This window comes from Gymnogyps californianus, chromosome 3, assembly GCF_018139145.2.
Source record: "Gymnogyps californianus isolate 813 chromosome 3, ASM1813914v2, whole genome shotgun sequence".
Lineage (NCBI taxonomy): Eukaryota > Metazoa > Chordata > Aves > Accipitriformes > Cathartidae > Gymnogyps > Gymnogyps californianus.
The window spans coordinates 124931923-124946444 of NC_059473.1; the positions used below are offsets into that span (position 1 = coordinate 124931923).

The following is a 14522-nucleotide window of genomic DNA, read 5'->3' on the forward strand; positions in this document are numbered from 1 at the left end:
TGGTTCCTTCAAAACGTGTTTTGGCGCAGGGACAGCAGTGACTTTGTCCCACGCAGTTTGTGTGCTACTGTGACATACGTAGTAAATAAGCGTGAGGGTAATTATACCAACAGGAATTCTGGGAGCCCTGCCAGAATGGAGGGGACAGCCAATCCTTTGTGCATTTAAAGAAAATCACCCCAAATCCCCCTCCCAATCCTAAATTAGTTCTATCTCTTGAAGCCATGATGGGACTTAGAACTAAAAATACATGCATACACACAAATACGCACACTCGTATATAAAAATAGCCAGCATTCAAAAAATAAAAAGCCCGAAGTTAGGCTCCTGTATCCAAAATTAAGCTCTTAAATAAATAAATTAGCCTGATTTTCAAAAGCACAGAGTGGTGAATGGCTTTCACTGACATAAGAGGAAGAATCGTGTTGCCAAAGATTGAAGATCAGGCCTGAATATGGATTTGAAAGTCTAATTATAGATACTGTTTGCTACCAGCTTGACCGAGAACAACAAATTTCAGGTGAAATGACATTGATTTTTTTTTTTCTTCAGAGTTTGTCTACACTTAACCAGTGTTAGTAAAGGTAGGAAAAAGCCCTCAAACGAGTAAATAAAATGCCACAAAGAAGAAACAGATATACTGGAATAAAACTGCTTACAGCAGTGCTGTACATTTGTGTTCGGATATAGGATTAAGCATTACCAATGTTACAGCTGGGTGAAATTTTATATTGATTAATGAGACAGATATTTATTAGTTGTTGAAAGCCTACCAGGTAGAAACACGGCTTTTCCCAGTTACTCTCACACTTTCTCTGCTGAAATCTCCCAATCGACTGGCATCAAGGAGGAATGGGTTTTTACTCCTCCCTTTGCTCTCTTTGTTGGATTTGGGTCTGAAGGATGCTAATGAGAGAGCAGCAAATTTTTGCATGGACCGAAAAGAGAGTACAAAGGGAAGTTCATTTCCCTTCTGCTGCAAATGGTCCTTGGAGCTGTTTTGCTCACGCGCTGTTCATTTGGGAGGCTGTGACCTTTTGCTGGCCAAAATTATGCCAAGGGATTCCTGAGGTCACAGTCCCATGTGGCAGTTGGACAGGGACAGATTTGTCCAGCACAGATCAGACTGGGCAGGACTGGGCCTTACGGTGTCAAGGAAGTATGTCCACCCTTGGTGGAGGACCATCAGCAGGCAGAGTGGTACTCCACTCATGGGTTTGTGTTGTGATGTTTAGAAGCTGGGGACAGCACAAAGTCTGCTGCCAGAAGACTTTGGGAGAGCGCTTTTGGTGCTCCATGACTCAGTTTCCCCATCTGTGGAAGGGGCACAATACAGGAGACTTTTGCAAAAGGCTGTGGGCTCGACAGCCAAGAGAATTTGGTGTTACTGTCATTGTCGTCATTCTGGCCATTGATGGAGACGGGACCAGGGCATTACATTTATCCAATGCATTTTTACGTCCTTTTATGTGTGCTGCCTCCATGAATAGGTGGCATGTCCTCTCACTGTGGCCAGTTAGAAACATTCATGCTTAAACTGTGTGGCTGGTGGTGAATCCCTAGAGATCAAGGAAAAAATCATTGCAGGACATGGTCTCCCTTCTGTTAGTTTCTTCTTAATCTTTTTGAGTGACTCAGTGCCATTGTTACAGTTTGGTTCTGCCAACCTGGAGTGCTCGGAAAAGTAAAGACAGTCTTAAGAATAACCAAAAACTGGAGACAGCTGGTGGGGACAGCAATGTGGAGGAGCAGAGGTCTAGCAAATGTGAGCTGTGAGAAGGAACTGAAAGAAATTGGGTTTTTTTAGTCTGGAGAAAAGAAGACTGAAGGTTTACATGGTAGCTAGGTGCAAACAGGTAAAAGACTGCTGCTGGGTGAAAATGAAAAAAAATTCTTCTCCTTATCCATGGCTGGGATGATAAGAAATTAGTGGCTTAAACTTCAGAAGAGGAGTTTTGTTTTCATGTGCTAGCAGGAATGGGAGCTCCTGGGAAGGGGAGGCCATGCAAGACTACAGGACAGATTCGGTGAATATCTCTCTGGAAAGAGTTTGGCAGAGGCCGTACTTTCTTTGCCCACGGGCAGCACCTTATGGGCACCACCACCTTGGTTTTTGACGGCCCTATGTCACTGATATTATAAAAACTAGTTGCGTGCTCCTTTTCTCTGCTTTCTCCTTGAGCCATTGCAACTTACTCTCCCCAACTTTGCCTTTCCAGCTAGACTACGTTCATTTAATTTCTTGCATGCATGAAGAGAAGGCAGGATTCCTGTGTCATCCTGCAGCTTCTGGGGCTGGGGGCTTTCAGGGAAATGCTGAGTACAGGCACTGGCGTTGGGCATGTTGGGGGAGTGGGAGGAGGACTGGTGTCCATGGGAGTGCAGGTGGCTCCACGGGCATTTCCACCCCACTCGGGCTTTGCCGGGGATGTCACACCAGTGTCACCAGTGTCGTAGATGACTGGCGTAGCATTTTCTCGAGTGTCGAGCCCCATCTGGTGGCTTTCCTGCGTCATTTTTTTGTGTCCTTGTGTCTTCTTTCGGGATTTTTCGTCTTCTGTGCTTGTGAACTGCAAACGGGAAGGAAGGACAAGGTGCTTGAGAAAGGGCAGGGCTTGCAGAACTACCTCTGCTTCTCTCCCAGCACCCTGTCCTTGGGTTTAATTTGGAGATACAGAGGCTGTCGAGGCTTATGTCCTTTCCTCCTGCTCTTCCTTGCTGTGCAATCTCGCCCCGAGTGGCAAGGAATGATCTAATCGTTTTGGCGAAACCCCAGTCTGTGCTGTGAGTCCCTCTGAGAGCCTCCAGAAGGCACTTCATCCCACTGTCATGCTGGCAGCTGAGGTGGGACAGATGAACAGTCCCAGGAGGGGACATTTCTATCCATTGACTAGCTCAGATAACCAACTTTAGGGTCGGCTTTAGGTGAAACGATTCCCATCCCAAATTTCAGAGCACAAGGTTACAGCCACCGCTCAGGATGAGAAGGAAAAAGACCCAATATTAGATCATTAATATCAGCAAGCATTATAAAGGACCCCGTTAGGAGATGCTTCCTTTCTTAAATGCCACGAGTCCTGTGACATCTGGGCAGCTTGTGCTACCCTGACTTGATCAGCTCCTTTTACAAAGGCTGGCCAAATGTTCCCTGAAGGGAAGTTGTGTCCCCAGGGTGAGGTTTGCAGGTCTCCTTGCACACCTGATATGGAAACAGAGGCAATGATAGAGCAGTACCTGTCCATGCACGAGACACCTCCTTCTAGTCCAACATTGCCCAGAGTCTCAATAGCTGACCAGTGGCAAGCTGTGGCCTTTTGGATTTGTGGGTCACACACGTGCTGAAGGTGAGGGTGGTGTCTCATTGCTCCACCTGTGATGAAATAAGGTCAAATCGCTGGGGTCTGTGAGGGAAGCTCCTTACTAGAGTGCTGAAGGGACTTAGACGATCTGTCAAGCCACCGCCAAGTGTCATGACCAGTATTTGTCAAGTAGCTTCTCCTCTTCTTGTCATGAAAACAAAGTGAGGGGAGTTGTTTTCTTGTGCAAATGTTTCATGAGCATTTCTTACCCCCACGCTTCACATTTGGGTGGTGCAAGTCAAAGGTTTCCCACTCTTGCAATACGAAAGTCGTCCTCAGATCTTGCAGGAGATGATAGTGTCAGAACTGCGTAGACACCTGTGTCTACCCCAGATTCCCTCTCCCCAAACAACTGGCCCACAGCCCCATCCTCCTCAGGTTGTGAAGCGTGCCAAAGTCTCACACTCAGCTTTTCCTCCTGTTTCCTGCAGGTATCTCCGAACTATGTACCTGGGGATCCAGAGCCAGAGGCGGAAGGAACACCAGCGGCGTTTCTACTGGGCTATGATGTACGAATATGCAGACGTAAATATGTTGCGCCTCCTGGAAACTTTCCTCGAGAGCGCCCCTCAACTGGTGCTACAGCTCTGCATAATGATCCAAAAGAACCGTGCAGAAACATTACCATGTAAGTGGCCCCCTCGTCCCCCCCTCCCCATCCTCCCGGCCTCCCCCCTCTGATCCCATGCTGAGCTGCCGATGGATGTTTTGCTAACCGTCCGCCCTACGCAACCTGGCGTCTAAGGGGCTGCCACTTTGGACAAATCTCATTCCAGCTCCGCGCTGCGTTCGCTGGGTAAAATTTCTGCTCATTCCGCTGAGAAAAAAAACAGTATCAATGAAAAGATGAGATTCAGCTCTTCCGCACCCAGTCCAGTCTAAAGAAATGATGGTGTTATCAGGAGGAGGCAGGCAGTCTCTGCTGCTATGGCAAGTGTCGCCATTTGTTTGCCACCTGGCACTGGGCAAACACAATCCTTCCCTGCCTCAGTTTCCCACCTTACATAAGTAGAATGATAAAACTGGCCAGATTTGAATTTGTGATGCGAGAACAAACGGTTCAATGCCTGTGCAATGCTCTGATGGTGTGAAGTGTAGTATAAGGGGTTTTTTTAATAGCTAAACACTGTAGGACCTTTTCTGAAGACTGCCCAGGAATTAAGGCTTAGTCATTGGTACCATGGTTCTAAGAAAGTCGAAGAAAAGAGAGGGGGGAAGGCAGTGGAGGGGATTGTGTAGGGACAGAGATGTTGTAGTGCAGGTATCATTGCAAAGGTGGATAGATGAGCAGAGGCTTGGAAGTAACCACAGAGAATAGTTTGCCAATGCTGATGTCCTTTGCTGCAGTGATGTCCTGAGCGTGGGGCATCCACCCCAGCTGAGAGGCATATGCCCTTGTCCCAGCCCTGGGGTGAGCAGCTCTACCAGCCCATGCCCACGGGCAGGCATGCTGGCTGCCTAAGGGTCACCAGCTCGAGGGAGAATTGTCCTTTCCGAGGACCAACAGTGGTATCAGCTGATGAGCTGCTGGGTGATTCAGCCCCTGCTCAATTCACATACCAGGGATGACACTCGGCTTCCCAAAGACAGCCTGTTTGTGGCATGCCATTTCTGACAGACCTGAGGAGTTTCTTGGAGCTGAAATTGGAACTGGGCAGTTCTTCAGGGTTAAATTTTGCTGGTTGGACCAAGGTCACCACTATCTACAGCATCAGTAAGTTGGACTGTTCTCCCCTTCCTCCATGCTTTAAGAGTGTCCATCACAGTTGTTTATAGAGGCCTCCCTTCTCCTATTTATGCAGTCTTTTTCTGAAACCTCTCATCTCGAGCTCTCCAGGCCTCCAAAGTGCTGACATGATGAACATCCCTTTGTACAACTCCTACTAGAACTGCTCACATTTGCCAGCACCCTTTTCCTGCTGCTTCCAACATTATTAACCCTACTAAAAACGTATAAATCATAACCTAAGAGGCTTGCCAGGGCATTATGCAGATTGTTGGGCTCGCTACAGAAAGCACTGGGTGAAGTTTGCTGGCCTCTGTTGTGCTGCAAGTCAGACGACACAGCCGAATAATCCCTCTAGGCTTTCAAATCTGTGGCTCTTTCGGTTTGCCACTTCCAGGCATGGCCGCCTAATCCACTGAACAAGCTGCATCATTTTCCAACCCCCTCCCTTCTTCAGCTATGCAGTTCCTCCGTTCCTCCACCACACCGAGCAGGCTGCGCTCTCTTCCAAGGCAGCGCACGTCCTCACCTGCCTCCCCGAGCCCTGGAGGGCTCTTTGCCTGACATGCTCCAGCAGCCGAGCTCTCAGGGTCCCCAGTGCCCCGTCTCCCTGCCTCCCCCCTGCCTGTGCCAGAGATGCGGTCGTGCATCTCGAGGCTGCGTGCTGAGCGGCGGGCGCTGCTGATGGATACGAGCAGCAGAGCTTAATCAGTGCTCCTGACTCAGGTGCAAGGTTTCCTAGAGCTCCTCCATGCCCGTTCAGTGCTTCTGTCTTCCTCCTCCTCCCGGCCAGTACGTAATTACGTAAAAGGAAATTAAATGCTGAGAGGAGCCGTTATGAAAGGGAGCATCAAAGATTTCCCTTAAAGGAGGCAGAAACCAAAGGAAGATGGATATTGTTAGGAAGGCAGTGTGTTTAAAAATCAAATCAAGTCTCTCCTGGCTCGTTGTGTCTAGGTGAGAGTGGCTCATCACAGGAAGAGGCCAGTTCTGCCTCTAAACAGGGACAGTATCAGCTGCGTCACGGAGGGATGCACGGTGGCAAGACGGCCCACAGCAGGGCTTATAAACCCAGGTACAGCCCGTGCTAATATGTCCAGACTCCAGCTATTTCCATAGGGTTCACACAGTCTCTTATGGATTCATTTAGTGCTAGAACAAGCTCAATTTACCATTTTATATGGCATACATCCCTCCTCCAAGCCCCAGTCCTCCCTGCTCTTAAGACTGCAATGCCAAGCCCAGTGCAGGAAGCCAAGCCAGGCTCCAGTCTTCTCCAAATGGGTCAGCTAACGTCTCCATCTCCTATTTAAGGAGCTTTAGAAAGGGAATTACTGGAATGGCTATCAGGAAGTTTTGCTTTTTCTCCTAGTTCCCATGTTAAGGTAGCTGTTGAGGTAAGAAGAGTGAATACACTGGAGGTCTTTACTCAAACCCAGAGCATTTCCTCCAGAGATATTTAGGAGCATGGTGACAGAAAGGGTTGATCATGCCTATTGTGGTTGCAGTGAGTAGGGGAGCACTGCGAGGACTAGTAGAAGGGGATGCAATCAGGCTAATGCTTAATTTCCTGGTTTCCATTATCTATTGGGTGGGTGGAAGAAAGAAAAGCCTCACCATGCCTTGCAAGAACCATTTTACCCTGAGAGGTACCTGTTTGAAAGGGTTGGGTGGAACCTGTGTTTGTTGCTCCTTCAGCACTCAAAGAACAGCCCAGTTTCACTAACGGGCCCCTGGCTCAGCCAAGAGTTAGCATCTCCTGCATGGTCTGACACCACCAGCAGCAGAAGTGCTGGAGCTGGAATTTGAGGTCAAGTCCCAGCCTCAGTAAAGCTTGGGACAACACCCCTGGGATTTCATGAAGGTCAGGATTCGTTCCTTCATCATATCCCTAGCACAAGGCAGACCAGATCCCAGCTTAGCTGCCATTGCCCGATGACTCGGGAAGAGCAGAAAATAGCACAGAGAGAAAAGAAGTAAGAACTCGGTGTACTCCATCGGGTGAGCAGATCTGACCTGGAAGGTGCACGCTGAGAGCCTGAGCTGGAGTACTTTGTGCTGTGGCTGCTGGGACAAATGGGTGGACACCAGCTCCTGAATATGCGTATGGAAGGAGCTGGTGTTATGCAGGCCCTTCGCGAGCGATTCATCTGCTACAACCACAGCTGTGTGGGTCCAAAACGGAGGCAATGGAAGGTGAGGGAGGGAGGATGCCTTCAAAACATGTCTATGCCATGTCCAAAGCAGCTGAAGGAGGTGAGATGAGATGCTTGCCTTCCAGCAGCACCTTTCTCCAGGGAATCTAGACACAACCTAGGTGAAGCATTTAGACCTACACTTAGGGTTAGGCAAAAGGAGGTGGTGGGACTCTGAAGAGGACATAGCCCTGTCCCTTCCTTACTGTAACTGTCCCCGAGATTTAGGAGAGGATGGTATGAAAGGGTGGCCATCTCAGATTCCTGGACCAGTGCTGGCCAGAGGACTCCCCTGATTTAAATAACACAGTGTATTTGAGGGGGGAAATATAATATTAATGACAACAAAAAAAAAGCCCAGCAACTCAGATCTTCATTTCATAATCACTCCTAGCAGATAATCCACCTCACTTCTTGCAGAATAAACCATCCTTAATCCACTTCACCCTGCAGAGGTGCCTGTTCCTCTGCACTGAATGGAAAGGAGCATATATAACCAGCTTAAAGGAGACGACCAGCTTAAAGGAGACACCCAACTTCTAGGCAGTTAGTGAGGTGAGAGGGATTCCAGTTTTTCAGCATAAATCTCCTCTTAAAGAGGTTTCCTTTTGCTTAATTTTTTCATGTGGCTACTTTAAGACTTAATGAGATTTAGCAGAACCTCTAATGTCCTTCCACTCATGTCACGAGTTCTTTACACAAAGCTTTTGCTGGGAATTTGCCTGCATGAGGCTGCAGTTTTCAGCACAGGTTTCCCCCCCAAAAAAGGACTGTCTGTCCACCGATGCCATGCCTGCCTCCTCTATAACCCTGCTGTTGATCTGAAAGAGATTTGCAGCGTAAGCCTTCATTTTGCAAAGTCCTGTTGAAATTTCTGGGATTTTGCGAGGTGTCTGCACTCTCTGCAGCCCACAATGAGTAGTCTGAAGCTGCTCGTATATTTAAGAAAAAGCAACGCTAGCTTCAGTTTTTCTCGGAGGTCGCTCTTTTAAGCGGAGTGATACAAGTTAGGCACTAAAAGGGATTTTAGACATCTCAGCTATCAAATGTGTGTTGGCTGCAGAGTTATCCTGGTGGAGCTTGCAAATCTTCTTGTCCCTCCCAAAGCAAAGTCCTATCTTTTATCATGTCCTCACTCTTTCTGTACCATGTCTGGGGGCCGTTTATGATCAGGGCTTGTCCTTTTGTGCAGGGGCACACTAAGATGCTTTTCCCTGTCACTTAGTTTAGAAGACTTAACTGGTCTTTGCAGAGTATGGAAGGGCAAGCAGCAGGGATGGGTTAGCCGTTGTCCTCACTGCCCAGAGAAGGCATCCCCGGTTGAGCTGAGTGGGTTCGGGATGAGCCAACCTCAAGTTAAACACTCCTGCACCTGAGTGAGAGGATTCCTGTGTGGGTGATAGTGAGTTAAGTCTAATGTGGAGATAAATTTCTCACTTAATTTTCCCCTGATGACAGGCCAATAGTTAACCAATAATATGCTGTGAATAATGGATATGCTGTGAACTACATACTGTCTGAAATGTCCTGTTAGATATATTCATAGGATAGGAAATATCTCAAGGCACCGTGACTTGTTGAGGAATGGTTTGAGATCTAAAACCAAGGCCATATCTAAAGGACTACACATAAATGGATTACTTCTTACTCGGTCCCCCTCCCACACAGGCCCCAAAGATCAAAGTAAGCTTCTTAGCTGGGGCAACCAAGTTAGAAAGGGAGCCTTCAGCCTTTAGTTGCCCAAGGGTGTGATTTTCAAATGTGATCAACAATGGCCTGAACGTAACTGAAGAGACTAAAATGTCCCATGTCTCCACTGAAAGTGGTGAAGAGACTCGTTAGATTTGTAAGTTCATCCTACAAGTAGCACTGCTAACCTTGAAGGAGCACTAAAAGTTAGTGCAAGATCCTTCATGCTGGCCTGGGCTGAGCAGGTACGTCCATCAGAGAGCCCAGCAGAAATGGCACCAGCAATGGACATCCATCATCACCACTGTTGCCCTGTTAGCATGGGCCTGACATGGTTTTGGCTTGGACCAGCTAAGCCAAACAATCCCCAAGGACTGCTTGGGAGTAAACACAGACCAGGGACCATTCCCAGCAGGCAGTTGGATGTGGCCACCTTTGGGTGGCAGGAGATGGGATATGCATGGGACCAGAGTGTGCCTACTGGCCGCTGGGCTGGAGAACAATCCCTGCAAATACTTGATTCTTAGTAAAGATGCAGCCACGGAGGACTATGGGTGGAAAAGCACGTGTAGGGGAAAATGCTTGCTGTGGGATGTTGCTGCCTGTTTTCCACAGATGTCTTTCAATTTCGGTGTAACTAAATATATGCATTCCAACAGTGCTCAAATCCAAAACCCCAGATTCAAATCTCTGTGACCTCACTACACAAAATCGTCCCCATTTGTGCAGAGTCCTGTAACCAGAGTTACCCATCATAAATAAGCCGTGGTTCACCCTTTCTACACAGGCATCAGATTCCACAGGGCTCAGTACAAAAAAGACCAACATGTCATCTACAGACTCTCTTTGGGATGGGTCAGACATTGATGCAGGTCCAAGCAAAGTCCTTTTCCTCCAGAAGCAGAAATCCCCTTCCCTTTTCTGACTGGTGTATTTTTCCTAAGCTCCGGCGAGATAACTGCAGTGTATGCCTAGAAAAGTCTTTGCCTCATAGAGTCCTCAGTAACAGGAGACGGGGTGGGGGGTAAGGTCTACCAGAGTCACACTCTGGGCTTTGGCTTGGGCTGTGAGACAGATCATAAGGAAAAAACAGATGCTAAAATTTTGCCCATGGGGTTGAAGCCTTATTGTTTCTTCCTCTCTCTCATGCCATTCCTTGGGGAGTAAAAGAAATGGGAGACATCCATCACCCAGACCTGGTTCCCTGTGACAGAAGAGGCATGAGCAGAAAAGCAGTTGCTCATTGCCGTGTGGGCAAGGGACCCCACCAGTTGTGTGCTTGCTGAAGGGGCTTGGCAGGGAGGCACCGGGGTAATCTGCGTTGAAAGTTTGTCCTGATACAACCACAGTTTCCCTTTAAATGTTCATCAGCAAACCAAGGAGGCACCTCACAAAATGCCCAGATAGCTCCAAACACATAAGCAGCTCGCCTGGAAGGCCACTCATATGACTCAAGTGCTTTGCCAGACTGGGGCATATGGCTCTGTTCCTGCCTTCCCCTCCTTCTCACCAAAGCCGGATGACAGATAGCAATTTGGTGCCCTGCTTGAAATGAGTCGCTGGTCCCAGGCCAATTCCCAGCAGCATCAAAAAGCCATCTCCACAGTTGGCAGTGGGCACTGAGGACGTCTTGCTCTGGCATGCTGAGAGCAGGCCAAGCCCGAGGCACGCTGGCATGGAGCGGCGTGGGGAAAGCTTGCCCTACCATCAGCCGTATTGTCCCAGCGCGGTGGGGAAGGACTGGGTCCAGCAGCCTTTGAAGCCAGTGACAGCTTTTTTTTTTCCAATGGGCTTTGGAGCAAGCCCAAAGAGAGATGTCATCCCTTAGCCCATCCCCACCTACAGCTTCTCCGTCCACCACCTTGCCATACCTCTCGCTCTGTTATTTTGGAGTGCGGATCAAAAACCTTCTGTTCTGTACCACGTGCCACCATCACGCATATGACATGCCACAGCCAATAAAGATGAGTCACCATTCACGGGACAGCATTGGCAGGTAGCCAGCGCTGCCAATTTTAGGCTTTGTAAGACTGTGGTAATCATTGGAAGGGGGTTACATCATCAGAGCACTACACAAGCATTAGGCCCATGCTGTTCCTAGGGGCTGCAGGCCAGCTGGGAAACTGAGGCACGGAGAAAGAGGTTTCATTAGCCTAAGGTCTTGAGGAGGATTTCTATGCTGCAGGCTCCTGGGGAGCAAGTTCATGCCAAACAGATTCCAGGCAGGAAATTAAGGTTTTTTCAGGTAATTTTATGCTGCAGACTTTCCTGGAGACGTACCTCTCGCAGCAGATTCATGATTAGAGCATAGGAAAAGGTAGCTGCACAGTGCTGTGCAATTGGCTAGTAAAATGCATGGAAATTCAACTCTTTTCGTCTTCAGGTTGCTCTAGTGTGCAGCTCTGGGGCTCACATCAGGCATCCAGGAGAGTATGCTAACTCTGGATAAACAGAGAGCACATAGCCACTGAGATGTGCAAAAATAACTGGGGAGGATGCCAGGCGGGTGCTGGGCAGGGACGTTTCTGTGTTTCTACCCCTGATGTAGATGGAGCAGTTCACGTTGATGCAACTGGCTCAAAATCGCTGAGTATTGAAGGAAAGAACACTCTTTTTCCAGCAGCTATCAGTTGTTTTCTATGATTAGCTCAGGGTGACAGTCTTGAGTCTGGGAGTGCAGCAGATTTACTGAGTCAGTGGAAATCTCCTGAAATGACTTTTGTCCTAAGTGGCATTTGACCAACCTCATGCTCTCAGTGCCCTCAGTCATGTTCACGTCTTCGCACGGACGCTCACTGATGGGGGACATCCACCAGGCACAGCCGTTTCCCTATCGCAGGAGCCCATATCTGAAGTACCCTAAGGTGCAAACAGACGTTTGCAGTAGGGGAACGGATGCATGGTTTGATCTCAGCCTGTCCTTGGGGAAGGTGATGTTCATTAACCTGTTGAAAAGGCAGTCTCAACTCCATCTTGTACATGCATGAACTTCTGAGAAGGCAAAAAGACCCAGGAGAGACAAGCCAACCTGAGCATGACTTAACCGGTGGATGCTGGCGTGTCATTGAGTTCTGGCCTGCTACACATCACTTAGACCTTTGCAGAGCGTACAAAGCATGAGAAGCAGAGGAAGAAACAGGTTCCTGCTGTTATCCTTGGAAATCAGTGTCCCTGGTGCCTTCAGCTACCCCACTGCGAGACAGCACCAGCTGCACCATATCCGTTTTTGTCACTTTGTCACTCCCCCTCACAGAAATGCTCTGCCAGACTCACTCGAATGATGCCAGCCCTGTGTACTCTCCAGAAGTGTTGAGATGCTCCTTCTCTTCAGGAGACCAGTCCCCTCACCTGCAATTATGCCGAGACAATTCCACCAATGGGCCCCTACACAATAACAAAGATTTACAAACCATGAGGTTAGCAAAGTGTGCACTGCTGACACATCTCCTCTAAACACACTGAATGAAGACCTCTTACCTTGGCCAGTGAGTGTGAACCAAGTTGGGTTTCCTTCCTCTTCCCCATCAGGTCAAAAGCATTTCCAGAACTGGGATGAAGTCATTTCTCTAACGGCCTGCAAACTTGCTGGGTCCACGCCAAACCGTTAACCAGAGGTGGTTTGCAGGATCCATGTTTGGTACTGTCACAGACTGTTTGAAACATTGCCTTGATGTTGCCTCGTCTCCAAGGAACTGGCCGTGGGAGCTGTATTTATAGCAGGAAGTTCCTTCACTAAGCCCTGGCAGAAGATGTTGCTTCCTCAATCTGGTGACGAGTCTGTTGGGTTTCATCTATGCTAATAAACTGAAACACATCCGAACATGAGCACAGCCAGCAGATCTCGGTCATCCACGTGGTTCAATTATCAGCACAGTCCTTGGCACATTTTTAGCCCACGGCAGCTAGCACCAACCCAAACAATTCCCAGGCTTGGCTCGGGTGTTAGCACGGGCCAAGGATGATTCCCAACAAGCAGTCTGGATTGGGCCACCCTGCTTTGGGGGCTGAGACAGCATAATGACACGGATGTAGCAGTCAACAGAATTAGGCTTTGCTCAATTACTGAGCTCTAGGCACAGGGTCCCAGGTTCAAAAGCTGCCCCAGACCAGTGCTAGGGAAAAGAGATTCTCGTGGATACTTTCAGAAGTGGACAGAAGAACTCCTAGGGCTTTCCTTGCCAGTGCTGATGTGCTCCTCTATTTTTCAGAGTATTTTAGTCCCACCTGCAAGATTACAACATCCGTTCAATTTGTGCTAGGCAGATTTAAATTCTTCTCAATGGCTGCGGTTCTCATCTGAATTAAGAAAGAATGCCAGGATAAAGATGCTGTAACAAATACCAAACGTACGGTGTTAAAATGCAAGTATATTGTATGTGTTTGTGGTAAGAGTTGTGTTGTTTCATGCCAACTACCCCTACTCAGAACATAAAAATGGATGGGGAAAGATTTTGTTTTAAATCAAGCCATGTGTTGTTTTCCTTAGCAAAGGGTTTTTTTCCCATTTCAGTGCATTCTAGTAGTATCATAAGATGTGTTTGTCTTCTAAAGGTTCCTAGTGGTAGAGTTCAAATATCATTAGGTCTGAAAAATCTCAATATAGGAGGCTCGTTCTGATCTTTGCGGAGTGTAAACTGGGAGCGACTCTGCTGGAGTCTGTGAAGAGATTCAATATACTCAAGAATCCGAGCAAAGAACTGGCCGCTAAAATTTGCACCTAAAGTGTCCTTCACAAAGAACCAGCTGTTGAGCGTGCAGTATGATTTTTCCTCCAAGAGTAACTCCTCTTGGATTTTGCCATCTTATTTTTCCCAGTTAAAGTAATCACATGTTCGGGTTTTTTTTCTCCTGTTGCTCTGGGAAAGACTATTTTAAATAGCAGAGGGAAAAAATCTAGATCTCAGCAATCAATGACCACACAACACTGCACATCTAACCATGAGGCTACAAGAGCAGCACAGTCATGCTTGGGTGTCTTTAGTCTTCAGAGACCCATGGTAGATCCATGCCAATGGTGGTGCTTAGCTCATCACAAAGGCAGCTTAGGTTGACTTTTCTCCCATCTCAGGTACCTGGTAAGATTTGGGTGCCTCTGGGACACGCTGATGGCCACGTAGATAGAAGGCTCTGCTCAGGCTACTCTGATTTTCTGAACTGAGATCAGAAGCAAGTGAGCACAAAAGAAACCAGAAAGTACACGAAGAAAAAGCAATGGAAGTCTGTAGAGATGACTTGTACACTTCTCTCCTGGCCGTGTTCCTTTCAGGTTGAACCAGGTTTCTGTGATTGACTCTACTGCTCTGTATCATTGCTTACAAAGAGAGATTTTGCTCTGCATGCATAGATTTAAATCCTGTCCTTGCTGGAGGTGTTGTCAGGACATCCTGATGGAGCATTTAAAATGAAATCCTTTGTGGTCTCTCAAGGAGCTTCCAATCCTCTTGTCTGTGACTGTTCACTTTTGGGGATTTGGGTGGGGTTCTTTTCCAGTGTGATTCTGAGACAGTGGTTGAAGGCATTCAGATTAACAGGAATTTAACTGAAGTCTTTATA

The 14522-nt window shown here is 47.9% G+C and overlaps 1 protein-coding gene across 1 annotated transcript in view; it reads left to right on the plus strand.

Annotated features, from left to right (window-relative positions):
- The window catches only part of XKR6 (XK related 6), a 186352-nt gene that overhangs the window by 160795 nt on the left and 11035 nt on the right, over positions 1–14522 (plus strand). The window contains 1 exon segment of the mRNA XM_050894142.1: positions 3791–3987. Within this exon segment, the coding sequence (XP_050750099.1) occupies positions 3791–3987 (197 nt within the window).